At 37.7% G+C, this 25,392-nt stretch overlaps 1 protein-coding gene across 1 annotated transcript; it reads left to right on the top strand.

The window, feature by feature from the left end:
* Nucleotides 1–1,700: 1,700 nt before the first annotated feature.
* LOC306849306 (multidrug resistance-associated protein 1-like) lies at nt 1,701–25,391 on the top strand. The gene is made up of 31 exons (XM_079384237.1): nt 1,701–1,812; nt 6,646–6,822; nt 7,643–7,768; nt 8,335–8,472; nt 12,513–12,638; nt 12,746–12,807; nt 12,905–13,036; nt 13,252–13,458; nt 14,807–14,984; nt 15,060–15,221; nt 15,592–15,684; nt 16,013–16,216; nt 16,306–16,452; nt 16,538–16,625; nt 17,584–17,653; nt 17,774–17,900; nt 17,980–18,156; nt 18,308–18,475; nt 21,130–21,313; nt 21,397–21,469; nt 21,561–21,672; nt 21,979–22,186; nt 22,276–22,586; nt 22,669–22,868; nt 22,954–23,080; nt 23,176–23,277; nt 23,394–23,540; nt 23,625–23,783; nt 23,883–24,049; nt 24,125–24,319; nt 24,410–25,391. The coding sequence occupies exons 1-31, from the start codon at nt 1,771–1,773 to the stop codon at nt 24,516–24,518; spliced, it is 4,518 nt and encodes a 1,505-aa protein (XP_079240363.1). The 5' UTR covers nt 1,701–1,770; the 3' UTR covers nt 24,519–25,391.
* The last annotated feature ends 1 nt before the right edge of the window (nt 25,392 follows it).

Below are 25,392 nucleotides of genomic sequence, written 5' to 3'. Positions count from 1 at the left end.
TTAAATGTTACCACCAATCAAAAAGACCACTATTCTCATTTCTTACAGATGAGACATTTTCTGATGTTCCATTAACATCCTTGTGTTTGTTTTAATGACTGTCTGGTCAGAGTTGAATGGAAAATAAAGATAGAAGCATGAGGTATGTACAAGAATGAGGGAATGGTTTCAAGTAGATGTGTGTCAGTTATGCTGCTTCATTAAAGCTTAGTTCTCCCAAAAGGAAAATCCCCTTTTTAAATTCTCTACTATGCTCTACAATTTGCCTCTAAATTCTCCACTACTTTTTGCCTCCAAAAAAAAAAGGACAGGAAACAAGAGGGAAAAGTGGGGTAATGGGATTGAAAAATGGGATTTAGTCACAAGTGGGATTCATTTTGTACTCTTTAGAGCTTCTAAAAGTTCAAATGAGTCCAAACGACAGCAAATTTACTATGTCAGCACAGAGAAAGGCTTTAACTGCTGGACATGAACATTATGTAATCCCACAGAACAGCTTGTTTGACATGCTAGCCCTTATCTACACACTCACATACACCTAAACACAGGACACTTCTCAATTACGGCTCACTGAGATGTTGCATTCCTCACACTGGTGTCAGTTGTTCTAATAGCTGGTACGCAGCATCTAGTTTAACCAGCTTCTGCACCTCAAAAGGCAGGGTTGGGCTGCTTTTCAAGAGTCCATCTATCGATCTGACCCCCGGCAGAACCTCCAGACACATTCACCTCATTCACTCTCATTCTCAACTCGGTGCTGGAGCAGACACAATAAGTGAAGGATAACAAGAGTTAAAAGGATTTTTAAAGAGAAAAACAGGTCTGTTCTGATTATTAAATATATAAATAAATAAAAAAGGCAACCATTTGCATGGTAAAAGAAAGTACGACATGGACTGCATTAAATACATGTTTACATTGCAACAAAAACACAGTGCAGTGAATATTTGGATAGCACGAAACCAGTGCAATTCAATTGTGTATGCTGAGCTATTTTGGTTCTGTGTTGGGTTGCCACTCGGTGACCCCCAAACTTTTGGTAAAAGGCGCCTTTAGCTGGCTTTGTGTTTACATGATTTTTTAAAACTTCCTTTAACTATTTCTTTCCCACAAATTATGTTGCTCCATCAATGTTCAATGGACAACAAATTTATAAATTCTGATATCATACCCAAAGTCTCATATATTGGGCCAAGCAAATAAATAAATTCCTGTCAAGAATACCTGGAGCCCCGCTGAACCCCACACAAAATGCCATTAGAACCACCGGTAAACAGCGACTTGCATTCCTTATTTGCCATAAAGCATTTTCCCTGTCCATTAAAAACCAGCATGAAGGGTGGAAGAGTGGGGTTGGGGGAGTTTGCAGAAGCAAGACCTGAAGGAGAGCGGGGTGTGGCCACGTCTGCGGCACTCTCATCTCCTCCAGGGGAGTGTCTGTGGTACTGTGGCCTCGGCACACGTGGCCCGGAGCGACGAAAGAGCAGGGAAGATAGTTTTAAAGTGTCCAAATCTTCCACCCACCTGGCAGGCCAGCGCTCATAAACAGGACAGTTACACAAACCTGGTGTCAGATTGTAGCTTTGACAAGACTCAAATCAGGACACAGGAGGCTGGCTTACAAAAAAGGGGCTGAAACACACACTCAGGCACAACTACTGTCAAACACACTTACGTTGCCAATAGAAACTACATAGACAGGAGACTGGGACACTGCTGAGTTCGGGAAGCAGGGATTTACTACAGGAAGTGAAGAAGAGAAGAACCTGGATGGACACCCTCTGCAGTCTCAGCGGCCTGGACTCTCTCTGGGTGAGTCTCAGATAACTGATGGGGAGGTGATATGTAGCTCTAATGAGATAAACTCAGACAATTCAATAGCCATTTAATATCCACAAAGTTCAACAGATATGAAGGTTTTAAAAAAAATAACTGCATGTTAGTGACACAAACTGTGCTTAGTCATCTATTTCTGTTATTTATGTCCCTTTATTCTTGTAAGTGATCACGGTTTTTGACAGTAACAGTCTTTTGGGGTGAGTCATGCATTTCTCAAATAATGATTCATTGATTAAGACTGAATGCAGGACAGAGAGAGCATATTTTGCAATTGGGTAAAAAGATTATTTGTGCGCTTTAACTTCTCATGGTGTTTACATTCAAACAGCTGTACTCTGGTATCATTAAGAGTGCAGTGCATGTAACTGTACTTTAGCCCATATTTTGAACAATGATTACAGATCGGATGATAACCAGTGTTGGAATTCAGGTTAATAATAAAAGATTAATGCTCTCCTTCTCTTATTTTGCATAGTATAGTAGGTCATTTAAAATCAGGTGTAATGATATTGGTGTGTGTGAAAGAGCAAATATTGTTCCAGGCCCTGTGCCCACTAAGGTTCTTCATGGCACAACATACTCATTTAGCAATATTTACCATTTCACAATGACGGTGGAACAGATGATGCACATTCAATAAGTAACTGACTGCATTCTGTGGATGATTTCAGAATGCTACATTTGCATCCCAGCTAATATGAAACCTTCTCAGGACATTCTCAAAATTTATTACCTAAATGTTCTTGCAGTAATGTTAACAGAACAATATTTCAATGTTATCAAATATACAATGTTAACATGAAAATGATTCATACATTATCAGTGATACAAGACGGTTCAGTATGTCTGTTACTATGACTGGGAGAAACTGCAACCGCCAAAATGATGGAAGTCCTGCCTTTTGGCACAGAAATCGCATCACTGCAGCTGCTGTTTCCATAGAAACAGTCAGTGTCCATGACTGGCACTACACATTTTAAATGCTATTTCAGCATCCTAATCAACATTCATTAAACAGTTCATGTCATATTTTTGTTGCAGTTTTGAAAAGTAACCCAGTAAATCTGGGTTTTGAATGCAGTTTTTGATATCTAGTTATTTTCTCATTCAGTTGTGTTGGTCTTGCGTGCCTGAAATAGCTGCCCGGAGGCATTGCAAATGTGGCCGCTGAGTGAACCAACTTAAAAGGATTTTTGTTTAATCGTCTATGATGTTTCATTAGTTAAAATTGCTTATTTAATCATTTTACTTTTTATTTTACTGTTGTTAGAATGTATTTTTGTCCAGTCCTGTGTTACCCAAAGAATGTTTTCCAGAACATTTGTATAATCAAGGAACATGTTCCAGAACTTATGAAGATAACATTTTCATAACATAATGAGAACATAAGAAGAACATTATTAGAATATTAAACCGTTAGCTGGGAAAACATGTGGAATGAGATGAAGTCAAAGTGGTAAGCTCATGTCTATTAAAGCATGTCTGACAGCATCAATCTGGCTGAACCTTTTGAACCTCAAGTTAGACTAACTTATTATGGCTAGCGTGAGAGATTATTAGCTCTCAACTGGCCATTTCCAAAAGAAGTGACCAGAGATTTGTGAATTGCAAGTCATCCTCATAAATGTCCTCCAAATAAATCCAAACATCAGCGGTGTCATTTTTAAACTGTTTTTATACGTTATTTGTGCTGACCGACAGTCTGAACTCCTACACTTGCAGGAAGGGTACACGCACCACTCTGAATCACTTCCTGAGACTGTGGTTGGCATTGGGTTTAGACCAGTGCAAACATAGTCTTGGAGGATGCATAACGGGTAGAAGCTGGTGTCTTTATGCTCCATTGAACTCCCTGTGGAAAACTGCGACTGTGACTAGGCTCTGCCACGTGAACGAGAATCTCATTTCCTTCCTGGGCTCAGACCGCAGTACACCCCCTCATAGATGAGGACATATCCTGACCAAAACAACAACGTAACGAAGTGTCTCATCTTGAACCTGTAGTCTGTGTCTGCATTGCACTTACAGGGATTGAGATATTGGTCTAAATAAAAGTAAAATGCTAGAAGACACAAATAGATCACTTAAAATAAACATTTTTCATAATTTATTCACCATGTCAAATTCATACAAGTTATTTTGTGGAACACAAAAGGAACATTTGTGAAAAATATTTTGGCCTGAATGAATGAAAGAAATATCATAAAAGTGGTCCATGTGACTTTTACGCTATCGCATATGAATTCATAATTTTATGTGAGTGAAAGTCCAAAAAAGTCAATAATTGCTGAAAATCTTGACAGCTCACCTTGGTGCATTCATGAGAAAAGTAAAGATGTTTGATTTGGAATGAATGAATCATTCTTTTGATTCAGCCAGTTCACAAAACAATTCTGAATGATTTGTTCACAAATCAGACCAGTCCAGTCCTCAAAATTCCACAAATTAACAAAACAATATGCTTGCAACAGTGAACAGTTATTGGATGAAAAGATTACAGATGAATAACAAGCAAAATGTTATGTACAAAGCTACTGTGTGACTACAGAAGACTTCAAATATAGTAAATTGTGACAATTTTTATGAATACATCCTGTTTTGAAGCATGAAAGCTTCCCAGTTTGTTGTATTTGACTCTTCGCAAACACCCACCCCAATTCGTTGCTATGTCCGACAATCCATACCGCTCTCAAGCCACATATCATTTTCTCAAGCAGTGAAAAATACATCGTGGAGCAAAGAGAAAACTGACAAAGTGCCGACAGACAAGACACAGCAGGTTACTTTTGGTATGAAACAAAAGTGTCAGCTTTCAAATTGTGTAATTTTGTAAGAAATTAAAAAAATAAATACTGTTTATGGCTCTTTAATGTGTTGTGACAGATCGCTGTAGCGCCTCAGTTCAAGTGGCACACGAACTGATCATCTCTTCCTCTTTACTAGTTATAGCATGAAATAAACATGAATGAACATCAGAAGGTATCCGTTTTCAACCACGGAAAGATGTCAATACACACTATTTTTCAAGTTCAAGTCCACCGACATTAATCTACTCTCCTCTCTGGTTTGATTGTTGGACAAAAATGGCAGAATCAGCTTTATGATTGGTTAGATCACCTGTCAATCAAACTCCCAGCAAAGGGTCAAAACGAAAAGTAAAAATTCTATCAGTGAAAAAGACATGAGAAGTCTTTTGTAAGACTTCTCATGTAAGAAAGATGTTTGGAATGACGTAAAGCCAAGTAAATATGATTTTTGTTTTAGTAAGACAATATACTGAGAAAAATTAAAACCTAAACCTCAGGCAATGGCTGTACTGTTGTATGTACATAAGCAAAGACACTTACACAGAGATCCGTTTGGTACTCATGATCCTTCTCATGGTGCATATGGGGTTTACATTTTAGCTTGCCAAAGGTGCACTTCTTATGTACTGCCATACCACAGGACTCCTTTCAACCAGCATGTAGTATTTATCAGAGCTGTGCCATTGCAGAAATAACCACAGCATAAAACACAGCCAAACAAGCTCTCATCAGTCCAGAGAAAGAAAAAACATAACAGCTCAACAGCTGCGTTTGGACACCAGCCGGTTTTACAACATAGAAAGGCCAGAAATAACTGAAGAGATAGTGTGTGAATCACTGATGTCTGAATAGAACAAACTTGTGAAATTCAACTTGAGAGAGAAGTCTTGGCAATGATGCCAAACTGGGTTTTTGCCCAACTTTGATTTAATCAAAATGCACAGAACAGTATTTTTGTCACAGACCACAATTTTGCTTTGCTTTAACTATATACACACAAACTCTGATACTCAAACTATCACTTAGCAGAACTAATGTGCACAAGTTGTTACTCAACATCAATATTTGTACACACTATGTGCTTTGAAAATTGGTCTGCTGCTGGCGATGCTTATGAGTGAAAACAATAACAGCAAAATATTGAAAGTAATTTGTTTCTTTGCAAGTTACGTTTGTGGAAATTGTGAATTTTCTACAATCAGAATGTGGAATTCTAAAAAAAAGAGTTCACCTTTAATATATAGAATGGCCTGTGATATACATTTGTGGAGACAAAACATTTTTTCTGTCATGACTTGTAATGTACATTTACATTTAGCAGACACTTTTATCCAAAGCGACTTACAAATGAGGACAATGGAAGGATTCAAAATCAACAAAAAAGGAATATTCAAGTGCTATAACAAGTCTCAGCTTAACACAGTGCACGTAGCAAGGTTTTTAATTATATAATAAAAAGAAAACAGATAGAATACAAAAAAGATTAGAGAAGCTAGTGTTAGTTAGTTTTTGTTTTTTTAAATAATAGAATTAGAATAGAGAGTGCTATAGTGTTAGAGGGTCAAATAAAGAATAATAGCAACCAAGTCAAATACAGCTATACTCAGCATATACTCACTTGGCAAACAAAATGATATTCCAAAGCACAGAAAACAGTGAAGATTTATTACAGGAGTTTTACCTTTCACCTTTATGTTACTTCACACAATTTGTCTGGTCTCAATTCAATAGAAATAATATAAATCACACAGATATTATATACAGATATAAAACACACAGAGCCATTTGGACTGAACAAACACTGGGGAACGTCAATGGACATCAAGAAATCTGATGAATTCTCTTTTTTTTTGCACAAAGTAATTCACTATGAGTGCAAAGAGTTAATACAGTCTAATAAGCTGTAAAATGTACTTAAGTAGTTGTTAATAATTATACAATCCTGTTGTAACAAGTAAACGAGTTACAGAGGACTAATGGTTTAACATTATGTTTTCAGGACTGGAATGTCACATGGTACACAGCACACCCAGACCTGACCCAGTGCTTTCAGCACACAGTACTGGTGTGGTTCCCCTGCTTCTATCTCTGGGTTTGTGCCCCTTTCTACTGCTTGTACCTCGGATTCTATGACAATGGACGTATATCTTTATCCAGTCTCTGCTGTGCCAAGACGGTGAGTCATACTAGTCATATCAAGACTTGACTGAATTCTAGTTACCACCTCTGTAGGTTTGAATCGAATATAGCATTAATCAGCTGAAAAACTCACAGACTATTGCTGTGGGTATGGAAATGTTTAAAATTGAAATGTGGCCAACGTTAAATAGCATTTAAAAGGTAGGAAAATGATTCTCTGGGAAGAAAAACAGATCATATCAAGTTCAACACAGTTTACATGCAAATTAATTCCAACAGAGCGTACAGTACTGTTCAAAAGTTATGGGGAAGGTAATATTTCAATTTTTTTAAAGAAATTAAGACTTTTATTCAGCATGGACACATAAAATAATCAAAAAGAGACACTAAAACAATGTTACAATTTTTTTTCTTTTGAATTTTTCACCAAAGAATCCTGAAGAAAAAATGTTTTAAGGTTTCCACAAAGACATTCAGCAGTGCAAGTGTTTTCAACATTGATAATAATAAAAAAATATATGCTCTTTCTTGAGCAGCAAATCAGCATATTAGAATGATTTCTGGAGGATCTTGTGACACTGAAGACTGGAGTAATGATGCTGAAAATACAGTTTTATTACCACAGGAATAAAATACATTTTAAAATATATTCAGATGGAAACATTTATTTTAAATTATAATAGCATTGCACAATACTACAGCTTTTTACTGTATTTTTAATCAAAGAAATGCACCAAAAACATTACAAAATTGTACAGCTCCAATCTTTTGAACAGTAGTGTAAGTAAAAACATTCTGGGGTCATGAAACCTCAGTGTTGCAGTTAATGCTTACATGTCCGTGTGTTTGTGTTGTAGGGTTTGGGTCTCTGTCTGGCCTCCTTTGGTTTGCTGGAGATGGTCTATCTGCTGGTGGAAAAGAGCAGAGACATAGAGCGTCACATGGTCTTTCTCCTGAGCCCTATAATTCGCAGCCTTACCATGGTAAATCACACAATAAAAATTACTATTAATTATATTCTTAATTATGTGTAAACTGTGTAAAAGTATAAGGTATCAAGCTACAATGGACAGTGATTTTTTTTCTATTCATGGCTGTTATGACCAGAACAACATGTTGATTTTTTTTTTCCAATGGGAAAGGATAGTTTTTAGAGAATAGATTTATGATCTGTTATATTTAAGCTCGAATGAACAAATCTCTTTGTGGCTAGACGTCTGGCAGAAATTTCCTGAAGGCGATCAGGATAAATAAGCCTGTTTTACCTCTGGCCACAGCAGACAGCAGTGTCAACAGTGGTTGTAGTAAATGACTTTTTCTTTTTTCCTATCTGCCCAACAAGATAAGTCGGTTTTAAAGTCCTGGCACAGACTAAACATTCACAGTAGTCTTTGCAAACTAATATAGCATCAATACATTTTGGTTGAGAGATTTTTGTATCAACATGTCTAAGCTGCCTAATGGTATTCTGTCCTGCTCTTCTAGTGTGTTTTGGATTTCTCAAATTGACCATGACTAGCATACTGACCGAAATACATTCTGTCTTCAGATACTGGCAGTGTTGGTGATCCACTTGGAAAGGCTGAGGGGCTTTCGTTCCTCCATCTTTCTCTTTCTGTTTTGGACCCTGGCAGTGATCTGCTCGCTGGTGCCTCTCAGAGCCAACATACAAGCCATCATAGACGAGGTCTGTGTATCCCCAGTATATCCAACTATTGTATAAATGTAATATTTACACTTAAACTGAGGACAATAGAAGCAATCAAATCAACAAAAGAGCAACAAAATATAAGTGTTGTGACAAGTCCTGGATAGTCTACCACAGTACAGGCAGCAAGTTTTTTTTTTTAATAATAAATAAAAAGAATAAGAAGTAGATCATCATGCATTTTTTCATCATGCATTCTTATCTTTTTAAAACTGTAAATTTAAACCCTATGCAGAAAGGTTTAGCATTAAAATTACACTTTAAGAATACACTTGTTCTATCTTTAGTGTTGCTCCCAATATAATTTGTAATTATTACAAAATATTAGATTAAATTGGAAAAATACAAAATAGAGGCATTTATTGAAGTCACAGACATTTTGACCCCTATTTGTAAAGAGTTTCTATTATAACAGCCATTAATGGTGCTTTGAGACTATAAAAGAAATAAATGAATTTGACTTGTTGCCCTAAACTCTGAATCTCCGGCCCTATAAAATACCTATGCAGTGTTATTCTCCATTCATGCACGCGTAACATGGGCCTCACATGGTTTTTTTAATGAAGGTTACTCAATAACACGCTCTAAATTTATCTGTGTTGTGTCTGAGAGTCAAACACAGCGGTGCGTAAACAGAGTGCTTACAGATGTTGCTGTTCTCAGCACTGACGTCTGGGCAGCCTGTTGGTTTTCCCTTTCCAGTTCCCTCAATGCCCTCTTTGTCTGGAGCTGAGGCTGTGCTAAGACCAGTCACAATCAGCGCTGGTGCTTTTCCAGACAGATAGGAGAAGCCACGTATGTCTGCGTATCCCCATACTTCTCCCTCAGTCCCCAATCCATAATTATTTCACTGCATCTTGTCAGACACAACAATCAACGTCTTGACATTAGAGAGGGAAATGCAACTCACATGCAGAGACAGTTTGCACACATACTGAGCATGGAATGTATAGCCTAATCTTTAAGGCTATGTGCAAATTTTGTTATATATTTACATTATGTGGCTACCAGAACTGATTATAATGATGACAGTGTGGCAACAAAACAGACTCAACCCATAGGCAATTCCCTTTACAATAGTCTGCAAGTGACAAAATATCAACATTTAAAAAAAACACCTCTCCTTTAGTGGAAGGACAACAAATTGACACACAACAAATGCACCAGATCTACCTTATAAAATGTTATAAATGTGTTTAATATTTTATTACATATTCATCACTTTAAAATATGTGGCTGCACTTTACAATAAGATTTAAGGCACTGATTTGCACTCCTATTACCTAAAGTAGCCATTCAAGCATTTCATACAATCACCCTTTTACAGCCATGGATAATCAAATATGAGTTTTAGATTTCATATTTAAGACTTAAATTCAGCATCAGCAACTTAATTTTCAAGCAATCAATCTAATCCTTCAGACTCTAAATTTTGGGGATTATATTAATCTTGGTACTTCGTTAATTTTAGTCATGATTCTTTTGTGAATCATTCATTACAATCTATGAACTGATTCAAATGATTCCCAAATCATTCACTGAAATTTAGGAACTGGTTCAAATGATTCAATCGCTTCAAAAGTTCCTTCGTTCACAAGTTCGAGATCATTATTGAGTCTCATGGCGGTTCTGGACGTCTTCAGTTCAAAACGACAGGTTTTAGTGAAATTTAGTGGAGTTAAAAAATATTATGATTTCGAATATATTGATGTAAAAGTGAAAGTTTGAAAACATATAATTGAACTAAAATGTAGGCTCCTTAAGTACAGTAAGGAAGTAAAAATACAGTAAGAAAACATAAAAAAACAATAATGAAGCCTCGAACAGCTCAGTGATGACAGTCCATACGTTTACATAGGAACTAAAGCTTGGTTTGTGGTGGGATCTGACGTGACCTAAATGAGCCCTCTGCCAATGGACAGTGGGTCCAACAGCAACAGCAAAACAACTAGCGCTTGGTCCTCTCATACCACACTGTGGGAGGACATGTTCCCTGACCGATTTGAGTTGAAACTGTTTAAGCATACAGTGTTGCGGAGAAATAATCACAGTATTCAGCATTGTGGCGTCCAGAGTTTGGACTGTGACCATTTGAGTAAATGAATCTTGTGTTTACATATTCTTAAAGAGGCCAGTACTGCCACTTTCTCTCATATCGTGGCTATTTGACACAGTTTTTCTCAGAAGCCCATAGGCATGGATGCCCTCAGTGGCCCCTGTAAAACTTTCAATAGCAGCTCCAGGCCTCTGGCAGGCCAGCTGTTCTGAACCTAAAACCCCAACCTCAGCATATTTTCTTTCTAACAAACCTTGAACCTTGTATCGAGCACTACACAAACAGGTCAAACACAACATGGTGAAAACTTTGTCCCGAACAATGACTGAGAATACTGTAAAACAATAATATAAACAGAAGCGTTATTTATCAGTAGAATTATTTTAGAATTTTATAAATAGAATTCTATAAATAGTCAAATTGCTTCTATTTGGCTGATTGAAAAGCAGAAGTGCTGCTTCGTAGATCATCTGCAAGTTTTGGTAGTTTTAGCTGAAGTCCAGTTGTTGCAATTGAATGCTTACTGAATACTATTACCAAACACCATTATACTCTTAAGCTGTTAATGAAGAGTTTGGGTTTGTTGGCATAAATGTGTCTGTGGTCTGTATTTTTTACCATGATTTAGAAGTGTTCATAAAAAGGTTTGTTGTGTCATTAATCCTGGTTTGATGGAACATTTAGGTCATTTTAAAAAAGCTGAGGTCTTTGAAAGGAAGGGAGGGGAACAGCAGGCAACATCCCCAAAAGAGCACTCCCCACATCAGCCACCAGTCCCACCTCCGCACACTGCGGTGAGACAAAGTGGGCGGCTGATCTCAGATCAGTCCTGGTGCTCAGGCAGACAGAAGAGAAAATATGGATATGATCCCACAGGAAGCATGCAGCTTATGTGGTTATGACTCCTTGGGAAATCCCTGGCAAATGTGTATACACTACTTATGTGCCACAGAAGGGGAGAATCAAAACATTGAGCATTATTTAAGAATTAATTTGTCATATAATTCAATTTGTCCCAAAAAAAAAAAACAAGAGTTTATTACAGCTTAGGTCAAGGTTTTTCAACATACATATATACATTGTGACCCAGGAGAACAAAACCAGTCTTAAGTAGCATGGGTATATTTGTAGCAATAGCCAATAATACATTGTATGGATCAAAATTTTCTTTTATGCCAGAAATCATTAGGATATTAAGTAAAGATCGTGTTCCAAAAATATATTTTGTAAATTTCCTACCATAAATACAGTGCCCTCCAAAAGTATTGGAACAGTAAAGACAAAATTGCTCTGTTGGCTGTGGAGTCAAGACATTTACAAATATGATTAAAAGATGAATATGAGACAAAACTACAGAATGTCACATTTTATTATTAGCCGTTTCAACACATAGATGTTTTACCAAATAAAAAGAACAGCACTTTTAGAGTTCATCCCTCTATCTGATGTGAGCATAAGTATTGGAACAGTTGCCTCACAGGTCTTTCTAAGTGATCAGCTGTGTCCTGTTGCATTAATTCTTCAGATATTAAAAGCAGGGAATGTGTTGTATCAGTTATATCCATTACTTCTGTATTCTGAATCTTGCATTCGATGATGACACACACAAACCAGGATGAAGATGAGGGAGCTGACTTTGATGTATAAATCTTTTGTGGTCCAGGGTCACACACACACACACACACACATATGTTCATTTGATTGTGCAATATTTAAGATATAAACAGTGTCAAAGATTATGTTGGTTCTATTCTGTGGTGTGATGGGCCAAAATTGCAGTTTAAAGAGGAGGGACATAGACAATTAATGTTATATACTAGTTTATCTAACATTATACCAATAAAACATTGAAAAAAAGAAACATTTGTGCTTCCAATTGCTGTATAATGAGTGTACCGTATTCATGTGATGTGCTCCACACTGCTGTCTACATTCTGCTGATAACCAGTCATGTGTGTTACAGGGTTTCTCAGCAGATGTGATGAGATTCGTGGCATTTTTCACATTCTTCTCTCTCCAGTTGGCTCAGCTCATCCTCAGCTGTTTCGCCGATCAGCGTCCAGCAACTCTTAAACCTGTATATGTAAAGGTACAGTGTCTTCCGTGTTATAATGGGTTTTTTTTTTTTAAATTAGTAAATAAATATTTGGAACATGGTGAAAAAATAATACCTGGACTTACTGATTTTTCCACTAGAACCCATGTCCAGTTGAGGATGCTTCTTTCCTTTCAAAAGTACTGTTTTGGTGGTATGGCAGGTAGAGTTATATTTTTGTCTGTATTTCATTTATGTCTTGTAAAGTTCTGCAGAATAAAAACCCATGAGACACTAAAAAACACATTTGTGCTCCACAGATTGGTGGTAAAGGGCTACCGCTCACCTTTACAAGCTGAAGATCTCTGGTCTCTACGAGAAGAGGATACATCTGAAAAAATAATTTGTGATCTGGAGAAAGAGTGGGCCAAGCAATGGGCCAAAATGCAACAGTAAGACACCTGCTGTCTCCTTAACTCCATGTCTTCCATCCTGAGTTGATGAAAATACGTGATGTCTGTAATTTTCCTGTTCATAACTACTGATTTATTTGGATTATTAATTAACAAAGCACAACTTCTTTACTTTGTTGCAACAATGCTTGCACAAAACTGTACCAGAGACTAAAGTCTGGATAAAAATGTTGTGTTTTCTCCTTCAAACACAGGCAAGAGAGCGCTCTGAATGGAGCACAAGCTCTTGGTTATAAACTGAGCGAGCAGACACAGCTGCTCAGAAAACTTCATAAAGAACAAAGCTCAGGTTTCTGTCTGCTCCGGACACTAGCCAAAAACTTTGGCCCTTACTTTCTGACTGGAACTCTCTGTCTGTTCATTCAAGATGCTTTCATGTTCTCCATACCACAAGTGTTAAGGTGAGAGACGCATTAATGCTGTTATGGCATGTAAAATTAAACTGTATACAGCATGTGGCATTTAGTATAAGATACACTACTGTTCAGAAGTTTGAAGTTGGTAAGATTTAATGTATTTGAAAGAAGACTTTTATGCTCACCAAGGCTACATTTACTTAAAAATACATAAAAAATTACTTTTTTTTTTAAATATATTTTAAAATGTAATTTATTCCTGTGATTGTAAAGCTGAATTTTTGGCATCATTACTCGAGTCTTCAGTGTCACATTATTCTTCAGAAATCATGCTAATATGATGAACTGATGATCAAGAAATTTGAAAGTTGTGCAACCTAATATGTAGAAACCGCAATGCATTTTAATTTCTCTTTTATTGAATTGGTGCAAATGAACAGCATTTATTTGAAAATAATTTTTGTAACATTATAAATGTCTTTAATTTTATTTTGATCTATTTAACATATCCTTGCTGAATAAAAGTAATAATCTTTAAAAAAAGAAAAAAAAAAAGTCTATTTAGGTGTAAAAAACCATTATGCTAGGCCTACTACAGCTTCTAAAGTCATGTGCACAGTAACTGATTGTAAAAATGTCATAAAATTTGAATAATTATTATGAATTTATTTGAGTATAAAAACAAAAAGAGTGCTTTCAAAATAATTTATTCAGTTAAGACCAAAACATATTTTTGCATCTGGGAAATATCGACATATCAAAGTGGCAGTTTTGAATGCTATTTTATAAGAAAACATATGCCTGGGTGCAAATGTAGAGCAAGACATTTAGCACACAGTTGTAAATTGAACTTGTTGCCCTTTCTCAGTTGAGTGTGAACTCCTGTCACAGACACGAATAACAGCACATCCTGCTGTGGTGCAGCCGCACACTGTTAATTATGTCCCATGCACCACGAGTCCACAACACTTAGGAGAGTCTGCTCACTGCAGCATCTATTCTTTGTGGCTGAGCTATAGCAACTGGATTTGGATCATCAAATTAAGCCACTCTGTCTGGCATATGACAAGCCAAGAGCACAGTGGTGGGTTCACTGCTCCAGAACCACAGGAACTGTGGCCTCACTACCATCTCTTTACAGTGATCAGCTGTGACTCTGAGAAACTTTGATGCATGGGGATAATATTGTCCAGCTCAGCTGTATCAGGTCTAGAAAGGCTCATATTTATAGTCATAAATTATGTTCACATTCCAGTTTCTTTAGGTTTGGCTTATGTTTGCTGTACTCTAAGTCAGATGAACAAAATAAAGCTAAACTCATATTGTATTTAAAAAACTGGTGTGCCATTGTTTGTGTCTCAATAAATGACAATGTGTGTTTCTTGCTCTTCAGTCTACTGCTTGGCTTTGTGAGGGATGAAGACGCCCCCTTGTGGAAGGGTTACCTCTTTGCCTTCTTGATGTTCCTGTTGTCTTGTCTGCAGTCCCTGTTCAACCATCAGTACATGTATATGTGCTTCACAGTAGGCATGAGGGTCAAAACTGCAGTTATGGGTCTAGTGTACAGGAAGGTAGGCCTTTGACAGGTTTGCTAGCAAATGCAAAGATGCATATAATGGTTCTCACATACATTCTGGTCTCCTCAGTCTCTGGTCATCAACAGCGCAGCTCGCAGAACATGTACAGTTGGAGAGATAGTGAACTTGGTTTCGGCTGACACCCAGAAACTCATGGATTTCGTGGTCTACATCAATGCAGTGTGGTTGGCCCCGATTGAAATCGCCTTGTGTCTTTTCTTCCTCTGGCAGGTGAGAACAGATGCTTGATTATTCTTCTTCTACAGGACTGTTATACTGTCAGGAAAAAATGTGTAAAAATTTTATCTCTAGGGCAGGGGTCTCCAAACTCGGCCCTCCTGCAGAGCTCCAGTCCTAACTAAACACACCCTAACCAGCTAATCAGTCTTAAAATAAACTCTGCAGGAGAGTTTGGAGACCCCTGCTTTAAGGGACCTGGGGCAACTTAGTACCCTTTCAAGTACAACTATTAGGTACTAACCATGAACATTTTAGGGTTAAAAAAGCTGTTAAGCTGTTATGCCCCAGTTTTTTGCACAATTTTTCTAAAAAATTCTAATGATCTAAAATTCATTAATTGAAATGTCTCTCCCCTGTACAGCGCCTCGGCCCATCTGCGTTGGCTGGCATCGCCACAGTAATTCTCATCTTCCCTTTGAATGGGTTCATTGCCAAAATGAGAAGCAAGCTCCAGGTATAGTCTATATTGTTCCATTCAGTCAAATTTTCATGATGATATTTCGTGCTTTGGCGACTGAGGTTGTGTCGGTACTTCCCAGGAACTGCTTCATGCCTACAAATGATTTAAAACACGAGCATGTGGACAGTCTGCCCTTTGATTCTCTGATGTTATGAACATGGTAGAAACCACAGGATTTAGCTTTGTTGTAAAATTGAAATGTCTTTATTTGCCTCGTCTCAAACATCCAAAGAATTGAAACTCGCCCATATTAGTTTCTGTCTGGTCTCGTAAACAAGTTTGCTTGCGTGACTCTCAAATCGCATCTGTTTGTGGCTCTCAGGAAGTCCAGATGAAGTACATGGACGGACGCATTAAGCTTATGAATGAGATCTTGAGCGGAATAAAGATCCTGAAATTTTATGCCTGGGAGAATGCCTTCAGAGAACGTGTTCTTGGCTATAGGGAAAAAGAGCTGAATGCTCTGAAGAAGTCTCAGATCCTTTACTCCATATCCATCGCCTCCTTCAACTCCTCCAATTTCTTGGTACATTTCATCATCGTCTTCATCTTAACACATTAATGCAATCCTAACAACTGAAGAGTATTATTTCATGTACGCCACTTTGCCTTCAGATTGCATTTGCCATGTTTGGGGTGTATGTGCTGATTGATGAGAAGCATGTTCTGGATCCTCAGAAGGTCTTTGTGTCCATGGCTCTTATCAACATTCTCAAAGCTCCACTCAGTCAACTGCCCTTTGCAATGAGCACTACCATGCAGGTAAGCAGCAAGTATTTGAATGCTTATGTATTTATATTTTTGAAGAAATTCTTGAAACTTAACTTTGTTTCTTCTTGTTTCTAAGGCTATGGTTTCTCTCAAACGCCTCGGGAGGTTTCTCTGTCAAGATGAGCTGAAACTGGATAGCGTGGAGAGAGCTCCCTACCATCCTGGTGAGTGCATTAGCTTGTCGTTGTTTTCAGACTTTGCTCTGACATACAAAAGCTTATAAGCTGACCAACATTGTTATACATGTTGAGCAATACAGAGATTTTTCCCTATTAATGTGATGGTGGAGTTTTAATACAAAATGCCATAACAAAAATAAGTTACTAATCTGCCAAAAAAAGACCCACCTTAAAGAATATTTTTCCAGTTATTCTGCAAAGACAAGCTTATTTGAATTTAAAAGCTGTAATTCAACAAACACTACAAGGAAATTGTGTGGCTATGAGGTGGGTGTTGGTAGTGGCTGAAATGCACATGATGACTTCATGCAGCGGTTAAAGGGGATTTTCGGCTTTGGAGCTGTAATTATATTTATATAACTTTTCCACATTTCTGTGTGTTAAAGGACTATTTTAAAACTGATTTATTAAAAATGCAACTTTTTATATTAAAGGTCAAAAAGAAGTTTTTGTGAAAATGTTTCTGCTTCTGAATCTGATAATCTCATTAATTACAGACCCAGGTGAATAATAATATCGCATGGATGATTTTTAAATAATAATGGAAATGTATTAACCTAAATAATTATCATATGATTATCATATTATTATGAGCCTCAAATGCAATACACACTTAAAGAGATCTGATTCAGTTCATTTCTTAAACAGGTTAGTTTCAGTGAAAACTGTTTTAGTCTGTTTCTCTATTAAATAGTGATTATATGTCTTCACAATATTTATTCAAATATACTGTAGTGTCCAAGAGTTGCATGGACCACTTTTATGATATTTTTATGGTATCTCTGTGTCCTTTTTGAAGTTAATATTCATTGCAACTATACTGAATAGAGCATGAAAAAAAATCTTTAAATATTCTACAGAGTTGAGAATGTCATAGAGGTTTGAAATACCATGAGTGCTTAAACGATGAAAAGCTCACCTCTTTATTTCCTCCTTTTGTCAGATATCGATGGTGTTGTTATTGACAATGGTACTTTCAGCTGGTCTAAAGACAGCACACCATGTCTCAGGAGGTAGGTGCCTTTGAATATATTTATCACTTGTAAATTGAAATACCTGCTGAAAGGATCTCAGTAGGTCCACCATTCCTAAACATATGAATATGATAATCTGGCAGTGTTTAATTTCTGCAGGATCAATGTCAAAGTGCAGCGGGGTTCACTGGTGGCTGTGGTAGGTCACGTGGGCAGTGGAAAATCCTCTCTTCTGTCTGCCATGTTGGGAGAAATAGAAAAGAAAAGTGGCCACGTCACAGTATCGGTAAATCATTCAGAAAAATTATAATATATTGGCATAATTCACATATTCGACATGTAAATTTGCTAACACTTTCTTTCAGGGCTCTGTGTCTTACGTGTCTCAGCAAGCATGGATCCAGAACGCCACTCTCAAAGACAACATTTTGTTTGGACGTGAGAGGAAAGAAAGCTGGTACCAGAAAGTGTTAGAGGCCTGTGCTCTTCTACCAGACTTGGAAATCCTACCTGCAAGAGATAACACAGAGATAGGAGAGAAGGTAAACATAGACTAAGAATGATTCTTACAAAACAGACATGACAGAATAAAGTTAAAAGGTATTAAATATAATTTCTTTTTTAAACAACAAATATGCAGGGTAACAGCAGGGTCATGACTAAACTCCCACTACATTTTTACAATGTTCACAGGGTCTGAATTTGTCAGGAGGTCAGAAACAGAGAGTGAGTCTGGCACGTGCAGTCTACAGGAAGGCTGATATCTACCTGCTGGATGATCCTTTGTCAGCTGTGGATGCACATGTGGGTCAGCACATCTTTGAAAAAGTCATCGGACCTAATGGTGTTCTTAAAAATAAGGTAAAAATTAAAACATGAGTAAGATTAAATGTGACCTTAAAGGGTTAGTTCTCCCAAAAATGAAAATTCTGTCATTAATTACTCGCCCTCATATTGTTCTAAATCCGTAAGACCTTCATTCATTTTCGGGGTCTATGGAGGGTCAGAAAGCTCTCGGATTTCTTCAAAAATATCTTAATTTGTGTTCCAAAGATGAACAAAGGTCTTACGGGTTGGAACGACACGAGGGTGAGTAATTAATGACAGAATTTTCATTTTTGGGTGAACTATCCTTTTAAACTATAATACATGAACCTGCACCACAAAACCAGTCATAAAGTAGCACGGGTATATTTGTAGCAATAGCCAAAAATACATTGTATAGGTCAAAATTATATATTTATGCCAAAATAATAAATATTTTTCTTTTATGCCAAAAATCATTAGGATATTAAGTAAAGATCATGTTCCATAAATATATTTTGTACATTTCCTACTGTAAATGTTAAAACTTAATTTTTGATAAGTAATATGCATTGCTAAGGACTTCTTTTGGACAACTTGGCATCTGTCTACAAGTCTAATGTATTGCACAAAGGCTTCTTCAAACTTCACGTTTGCTGTATCGTGCAAAGCTATCAGTCTACAAGTTTGCTGCATCGCGCAAAGGCTTCAATCTTCACGTTTGCTGCATCGTCAGTCTACAAACCATTTCGTTTTTTTGTGTGGCTGTGTGTTATCATCTGAGCCGGATTTCTGGGCCTGCGTGGCTTTGTTTGAACGGGATTTGGTTTTAAATGTGACTGTTTTGAAGCATTGCTCATGTTCGTTGCATTGCATACAACCATCAGTCTATAAGTCATCCGGATCAAGTCATCTCTTTTGTACGTGACTGTGTGCTGCCGTCTCAGCCTGAATCCTGGAGTTATAAGATCACAAAGCTTTGTTTGATCGCGATTTGGATTTAATCTGACCTTTTTTTGTTCTCTTAACTGCTCACGCTTATTACATTGCGCAAAGGCATCAGTCTACAAGTCTGCATTTTGGGTCTAAATTGACTGTGTGGCAGGGATCTTCGTCAAGAGCACAAGAGACTTGGTAGGTGTTTGCCTTTGTTATACAGGCTTATTGGGACTTTTGTGGCCTTCAACTTGCTTGTGTACAATATGTGGTGTTTAATCACTGGAAGTATGCTCTTTTTAAGTTTATTTTGGACATTTTGTCAAGTAAGTGGCAAGTAAGTTTGCTTCAGGTCAATTTTTATTGTGTAATTCGCCACTGGTAAATTTAGATAATCGGACATATTATGGAGTATTTTTAGAACAATATTATGGGATGTTGTACCCCATGAATTTTATGTAGCCTATTTTGATTTTTTGAGATGTGCTTTATTTAGGGAGGTAAACTATTGTATGCTTAATATGTTTATTTATTTGGGGCCGACGACTAGATTTAGAGTGAGTAATTCAGTTAAACGAAGGAGTTTAATAGTATTAATGTTATTAATGTCTGGGAATGTATCTCCAAACCGAGGACCTCACATTGCTTCAAACTTTACTACCCCAGTCGAGTTGAGATCAAGGTCTGCATTGGGTTTTATACATTTAAATGTTCGTAGTCTGTTGCCTAAATTGGATATGGTGTATATTTGGGCTAAAAATACAAACTCGGACGTTATAGTCTTATCTGGCTTAATAAATCTATCACAGACAACGACATTATTACTGGTTATAAGGTTTTTAGAGCAGATAGATTAAAAAGGCTTTTAACTGGTTATATGTTGGTTTGTAGTGTTTGTTGTAACTATGTTGTTTATTTGGCATATGCAAACTCGGCTGTCTATCTTGGCCAGGACACTTCTGGAAAAGAGATTTTAATTTCAGTGAGTCTTTTTCCTGGTTAAATAAAGGTATATATAACTTTAAAGGCAATTTTCTCAGTATTTTTATTTTTTGCACCCTCAGATTCCAGATGTTCAAATAGTTGTATCTCGGCCAAATATTGTCCTATTATATATAACAAACCATTCATCAATGGAAAGCTTATTTATTCAGCTTTCAAATGATGTATAAATCTCAGCTTCGAAAAATTGACCCTTATGACTGGTTTTGTGGTCCATGGTCACATTTGTGAAATGCTACATACTAAATTGAAGTAGCAAAAGTATGAATAATCACAATTTGAATTTGAATGTAAGGAAGGAGAATTCAAATTGTTTTTGAAAAATCTTTAAAAAGCTTTGAAGGTTTATTGGCTAGACAGATTTATTAGATAACTGCAATTTACACTCTTAAAAATAAAGGTGCTTAAAAGTTTTTTCACAGCGATGTCATAGAAGAACCATTCAGTCAGAGGTTCTTTAAAGAACCATCTCTTTCTTACCTTTTTATAATCTGAAGAACTTTTTTCGCCACAAAGAACGTTTTGTGAAACAGAAAGGTTCTTCAGATGTTGAAGGTTCTTTATGGAACCATTTAGACAAAAAGGTTCTTCTATGGCATGGTGAAGCACCTTTATTTTTAAGAGTGTAGCAAATTTCTTTTCCTGTCATTCAAATTCAAATGTCTGTGGATGTAGCCAATTTCCAGTTCTTGAGTGGAAAAGGAACCTTTCAAGCTTAAAATAACAAACTAAATAGCTTACTTGATGATGGTCTCCAATGCTTGCTAAAACAGACACGTATTCTGGTGACCCACGGGCTGAGCTTCCTGCCGCAGGCTGATCGGATTCTGGTGATGGAGGATGGAGAAATCACAGAAATGGGCTCTTATGCCGAGCTTTTGAGTAGGAAGAACGCCTTTGCAGACTTTGTTAAAGCTTTTTCCGTTAGCGAACGCAAGGAAAGTAATACCCATAGAGGTAAGATACAAATGTGTCTGATGAGTTACTACAACAAAACTTTTTTATCTTAAAAATTAAAAATGCAAATTCATTTGTTTTAGGGACCAGAAAATCAGTATCTCGTCTCAGCATGACAGACTTCTCTATTGATCTCTCCCAGGAGCAACTCATCAGGTACAGTAAAAGTCACTCAGTTTTGATAATGAAAATGCAAATGTTATTGAGGAGCACATATTTACCTTTCCGTCAATTTTGTTTAATAAAGCGGAGACATGGGAAGTGCCAGTATACAAACCATGGAGGCCATATCTGACACAGAACAGGACCAGGAGGAAGTTGGGAGACTCATCCAGGCTGACAAAGCTCATACAGGCCGAGTACGTAATAGAGCCACATCCACAGACATTTCAAACAATGAGTAGACGCATCAAAATATACCTTCACATGTAACTCAATACCAAAAGGCCAAAGATTTGGAGTGTCGTGCCAGTTTTAAAGTTCATCTACGGGTCAGCGACAAGGGTTTCAGATGCTCTGATGTCACCACAGAGATATAATTTTAATCCCTGATTACAGGTCTTTGAGCTTCATTGTTCCAAACACCATAATATAGCCTGAATGTGCACTATATCATCCAGAGTGTTATTCCTCACACGTTATTCTCCATAATGGGTCACACATAGGTGAAACTGGAGATGTATGTGGAGTACTTCAGGACCATCGGCTTGGCCTTCATCATCCCCATCATTTTCCTCTACGCGTTCCAGCAAGCTGCCTCACTGGCCTACAACTACTGGCTAAGCCTGTGGGCAGATGACCCAGTTGTAAATGGAACACAGGTCGACACGGATCTGAAGCTTGGTGTTTTTGGAGCTCTCGGCTTTGCACAAGGTTCTAAATCCCTTGTGCTCCTCAACCCTCATTGAATATCCTTGGACTTTGTATTGTTCTTGATCATTAACTGTGTTGTTGTATTGCAGGAACTGCAATTTTTGGCACTACTGTGGCCATTTCACTTGGAGGAATAATTGCATCCCGGCATCTTCATTTGGACCTTCTCAACAATGTACTTCACTCTCCTATGTCATTCTTCGAGAGTACACCCAGTGGTAACCTTCTCAATCGTTTCTCTAAAGAGATAGACGCCATTGATTGCATGATCCCTGATGGGCTGAAGATGATGCTGGGCTATGTGTTCAAACTTCTGGAGGTTTGCATTATCATGCTGATGGCGACTCCTTTAACAGGAGTAATCATACTGCCACTGACTCTGCTCTATGCTGTTATCCAGGTATGCTACTAGTGATTGCTCAGCATGCAAGGGTATCATAACAAGGAGCACCAGTCTAACATATATTCTCTTGTGTTTTTAGAGCTTCTACGTGGCCACATCCTGCCAGTTGCGTAGACTAGAGTCGGTGAGTCGATCACCCATCTACACTCATTTCAATGAGACAGTCCAAGGAGCTGGTGTGATTCGGGCCTTTGGAGAACAGTCTAGGTTTATCCTTCTGGCTAACAGCCGAGTGGACCACAATCAAATGTCCTATTTCCCAAGATTTGTGGCAACCAGGTCAGATTCAGTCTTGGCTTATTCATTCTTTGTTACTGGCAATCCAGTCTAACTCTATTTAATATCTTTAATGTTATTCCAATAGGTGGCTGGCAGTCAATCTAGAGTTCCTGGGTAACTTGCTGGTCCTTGCTGCAGCTATTCTCTCTGTTATGGGAAGGGCAACTTTAAGCCCTGGAATAGTGGGACTGGCTGTGTCGCACTCCCTCCAGGTAGGGAACTCATCAAAAAATCTTTGAAAATATTTGGACAACCACACGTTTGGCAAACCTATTAGACAACAACTTCTCGAAAAATTACATTGCAGGTAACTGGGATCTTGAGCTGGATTGTGCGGGCATGGACAGATGTAGAAAACAACATTGTGTCTGTTGAGCGAGTGAAGGAATATGCCGAAACAATAAAAGAGGTAATGTTGGTCTGAAGGCAGTTTTTTTCCCCCCAAGAATTCCTTTATATAAAGCGACCAAAGAATATTTTTACATTCATTCTTGAGGTCACTAAGTTAGTCTTGGGTTGTCGCAGGCACCATGGACAATCGAGGACAGTCAACTCCCATCAGACTGGCCCAAATCCGGATCCATTGGATTCCAGGAATATGGACTTCAGTACCGCAGGGGTCTTGACTGGGCTTTAAAAGAAATTTCTCTCAGTGTTAATGAGAGAGAAAAAGTAAATATAACATCTGAATACATTGTGTCATATTTGTGCTTTATTTTTTAATCACATTCTAAGCTATTCACTGAATCTATTCAGGTTGGAATTGTGGGAAGAACAGGGGCTGGAAAATCATCTCTTGCTCTCGGAATCTTCCGGATCCTTGAGGCGGCAAAAGGAAAGATCTTCATAGATGGGATAAACATTGCAGAGATTGGACTGCATGAACTGAGGTCTCGTATCACCATTATCCCACAGGTACACCTAAAAATGGAAAAACAAATCGAATACCTTGAAAACTTAAAAAAAAAAAACCTACTTTTGAGTGTTTAATTTTCAACCTTTGTTCCCCCCAAGGATCCAGTGCTGTTCTCTGGTTCCTTGCGTATGAATCTGGACCCCTTTGATGGCTACACTGATGAGGAGGTCTGGAGAGCTCTGGAACTCGCACATCTCAAGAACTTTGTGTCTGGCCTGCCTGATAAACTCAACCATGAGTGTTCAGAGGGAGGAGAGAATCTCAGGTACAAACCTCCTTTCAACAATCTTTATTCATCATTTGATTAACATATGATCTGACTGGATATTCTGGGCTCCAGTTTGGGTCAGCGGCAGCTGGTTTGCCTGGCTCGAGCTCTCCTGAGGAAAACCAAGATTCTGGTTTTGGATGAAGCCACAGCAGCTGTAGACCTGGAGACGGACAATTTGATACAGTCCACTATTAGAACTCAGTTTGAGGACTGCACCGTTCTGACCATCGCACACCGTCTCAACACCATCATGGACTACACTAGGTATAACAAAGAGCATCGGTTTGTTTCTAAGAATATGATTATGATTGCTAACCGTGTTCAAACTCAACCCTATTCAACTGTTCCCAATAGGGTTATTGTGATGGACAGAGGGCACATCACAGAAATGGACTCTCCAACTAATCTGATTTCTCAGCGTGGTCAGTTCTATCGAATGTGCCTGGAGGCTGGGCTAGTGTGAACCTTCACTACCAGAGGAACCATCAATGACAGCATTATCTCTTCACTCAGGAGAGACTATAAAAATGGTGTAGATATCTCACCAATACACCTGCTCAGACTATCTGAAACTTTTCGTCACAAAACTTACTTAAGGGCATTTCTTGTCTCCTTAAACAAGAGAAGCACAAAGCTCAGGATGAAGAGGTTTTGCCAGTAATAGCTGTTCAGGTGTCCAAGTTTTCTCCAGTATTATAGAAGTGGTGTGCTTCAGCATTCTCCTGCTGATTCTTTAACCGAGGTCTGAGCCGCTAAAACAACAGACTGATTCCCTCATGTCAGCAGTCTCATCTCAAAATACAAAGACTTGAGTAACGTGTTCAGTAGGTTAATATAATGCACACTTCAGATGGTCAGACAGTGTGCACAGCTATGTTCACCACCTCTCACTGCTGTCAAAGTGAAGATTTGTGGAAATTTGTAGATTATTGTTGTAGATTCTGGCATAACACAGCTGAAGAACTAGTCCTACTTGAACCTTTTCAAGTTGTTACAAGAATTTCTTAATTATATCAAACACATTAAACCGTAAATTCCCATAAAGGTGAAAAGATCTATTTTAAGATATTTATCATGTGAGAAAGATAAAATTGTTAAAATGACAATGCAACACCCACCCATGATCCTTAAACTGAATTTGTCTGGTGTATTAATACTAGTATTTTTTCCATAATCTAAAACTTTAAATCTGTATTTATGTATTTTGTACTGTTTTTTTTTTTTTTTACATATTTATAACATTTCTATGCACACTTAATGTGTGACTGTCAAACTTGAATATTCACCTTTTTTTGTGGACAGCTTCAGTAAAATAAATGTTGGTAGTAGTGATCAGA

This window comes from Barbus barbus (genome assembly GCF_936440315.1).
Source record: "Barbus barbus genome assembly, chromosome: 3".
In the NCBI taxonomy this organism is placed as follows: domain Eukaryota; kingdom Metazoa; phylum Chordata; class Actinopteri; order Cypriniformes; family Cyprinidae; genus Barbus; species Barbus barbus.
The sequence above is the reverse complement of the archived record's forward strand: the minus strand, read 5'-3'. Positions and strand labels throughout refer to the sequence as shown.

Excerpts from the sequence above, each read along its gene's own strand:
- LOC306849306 (XM_079384237.1), top strand. The coding sequence starts at position 1,771 with ATGGACACCCTCTGCAGTCTCAGCGGCCTGGACTCTCTCTGG. Across the intron at positions 13,459-14,806 it reads TCCATACCACAAGTGTTAAG|TCTACTGCTTGGCTTTGTGA; the intron begins GTGAGAGACGCA and ends CTTGCTCTTCAG. Across the intron at positions 14,985-15,059 it reads TGGGTCTAGTGTACAGGAAG|TCTCTGGTCATCAACAGCGC; the intron begins GTAGGCCTTTGA and ends TGGTCTCCTCAG.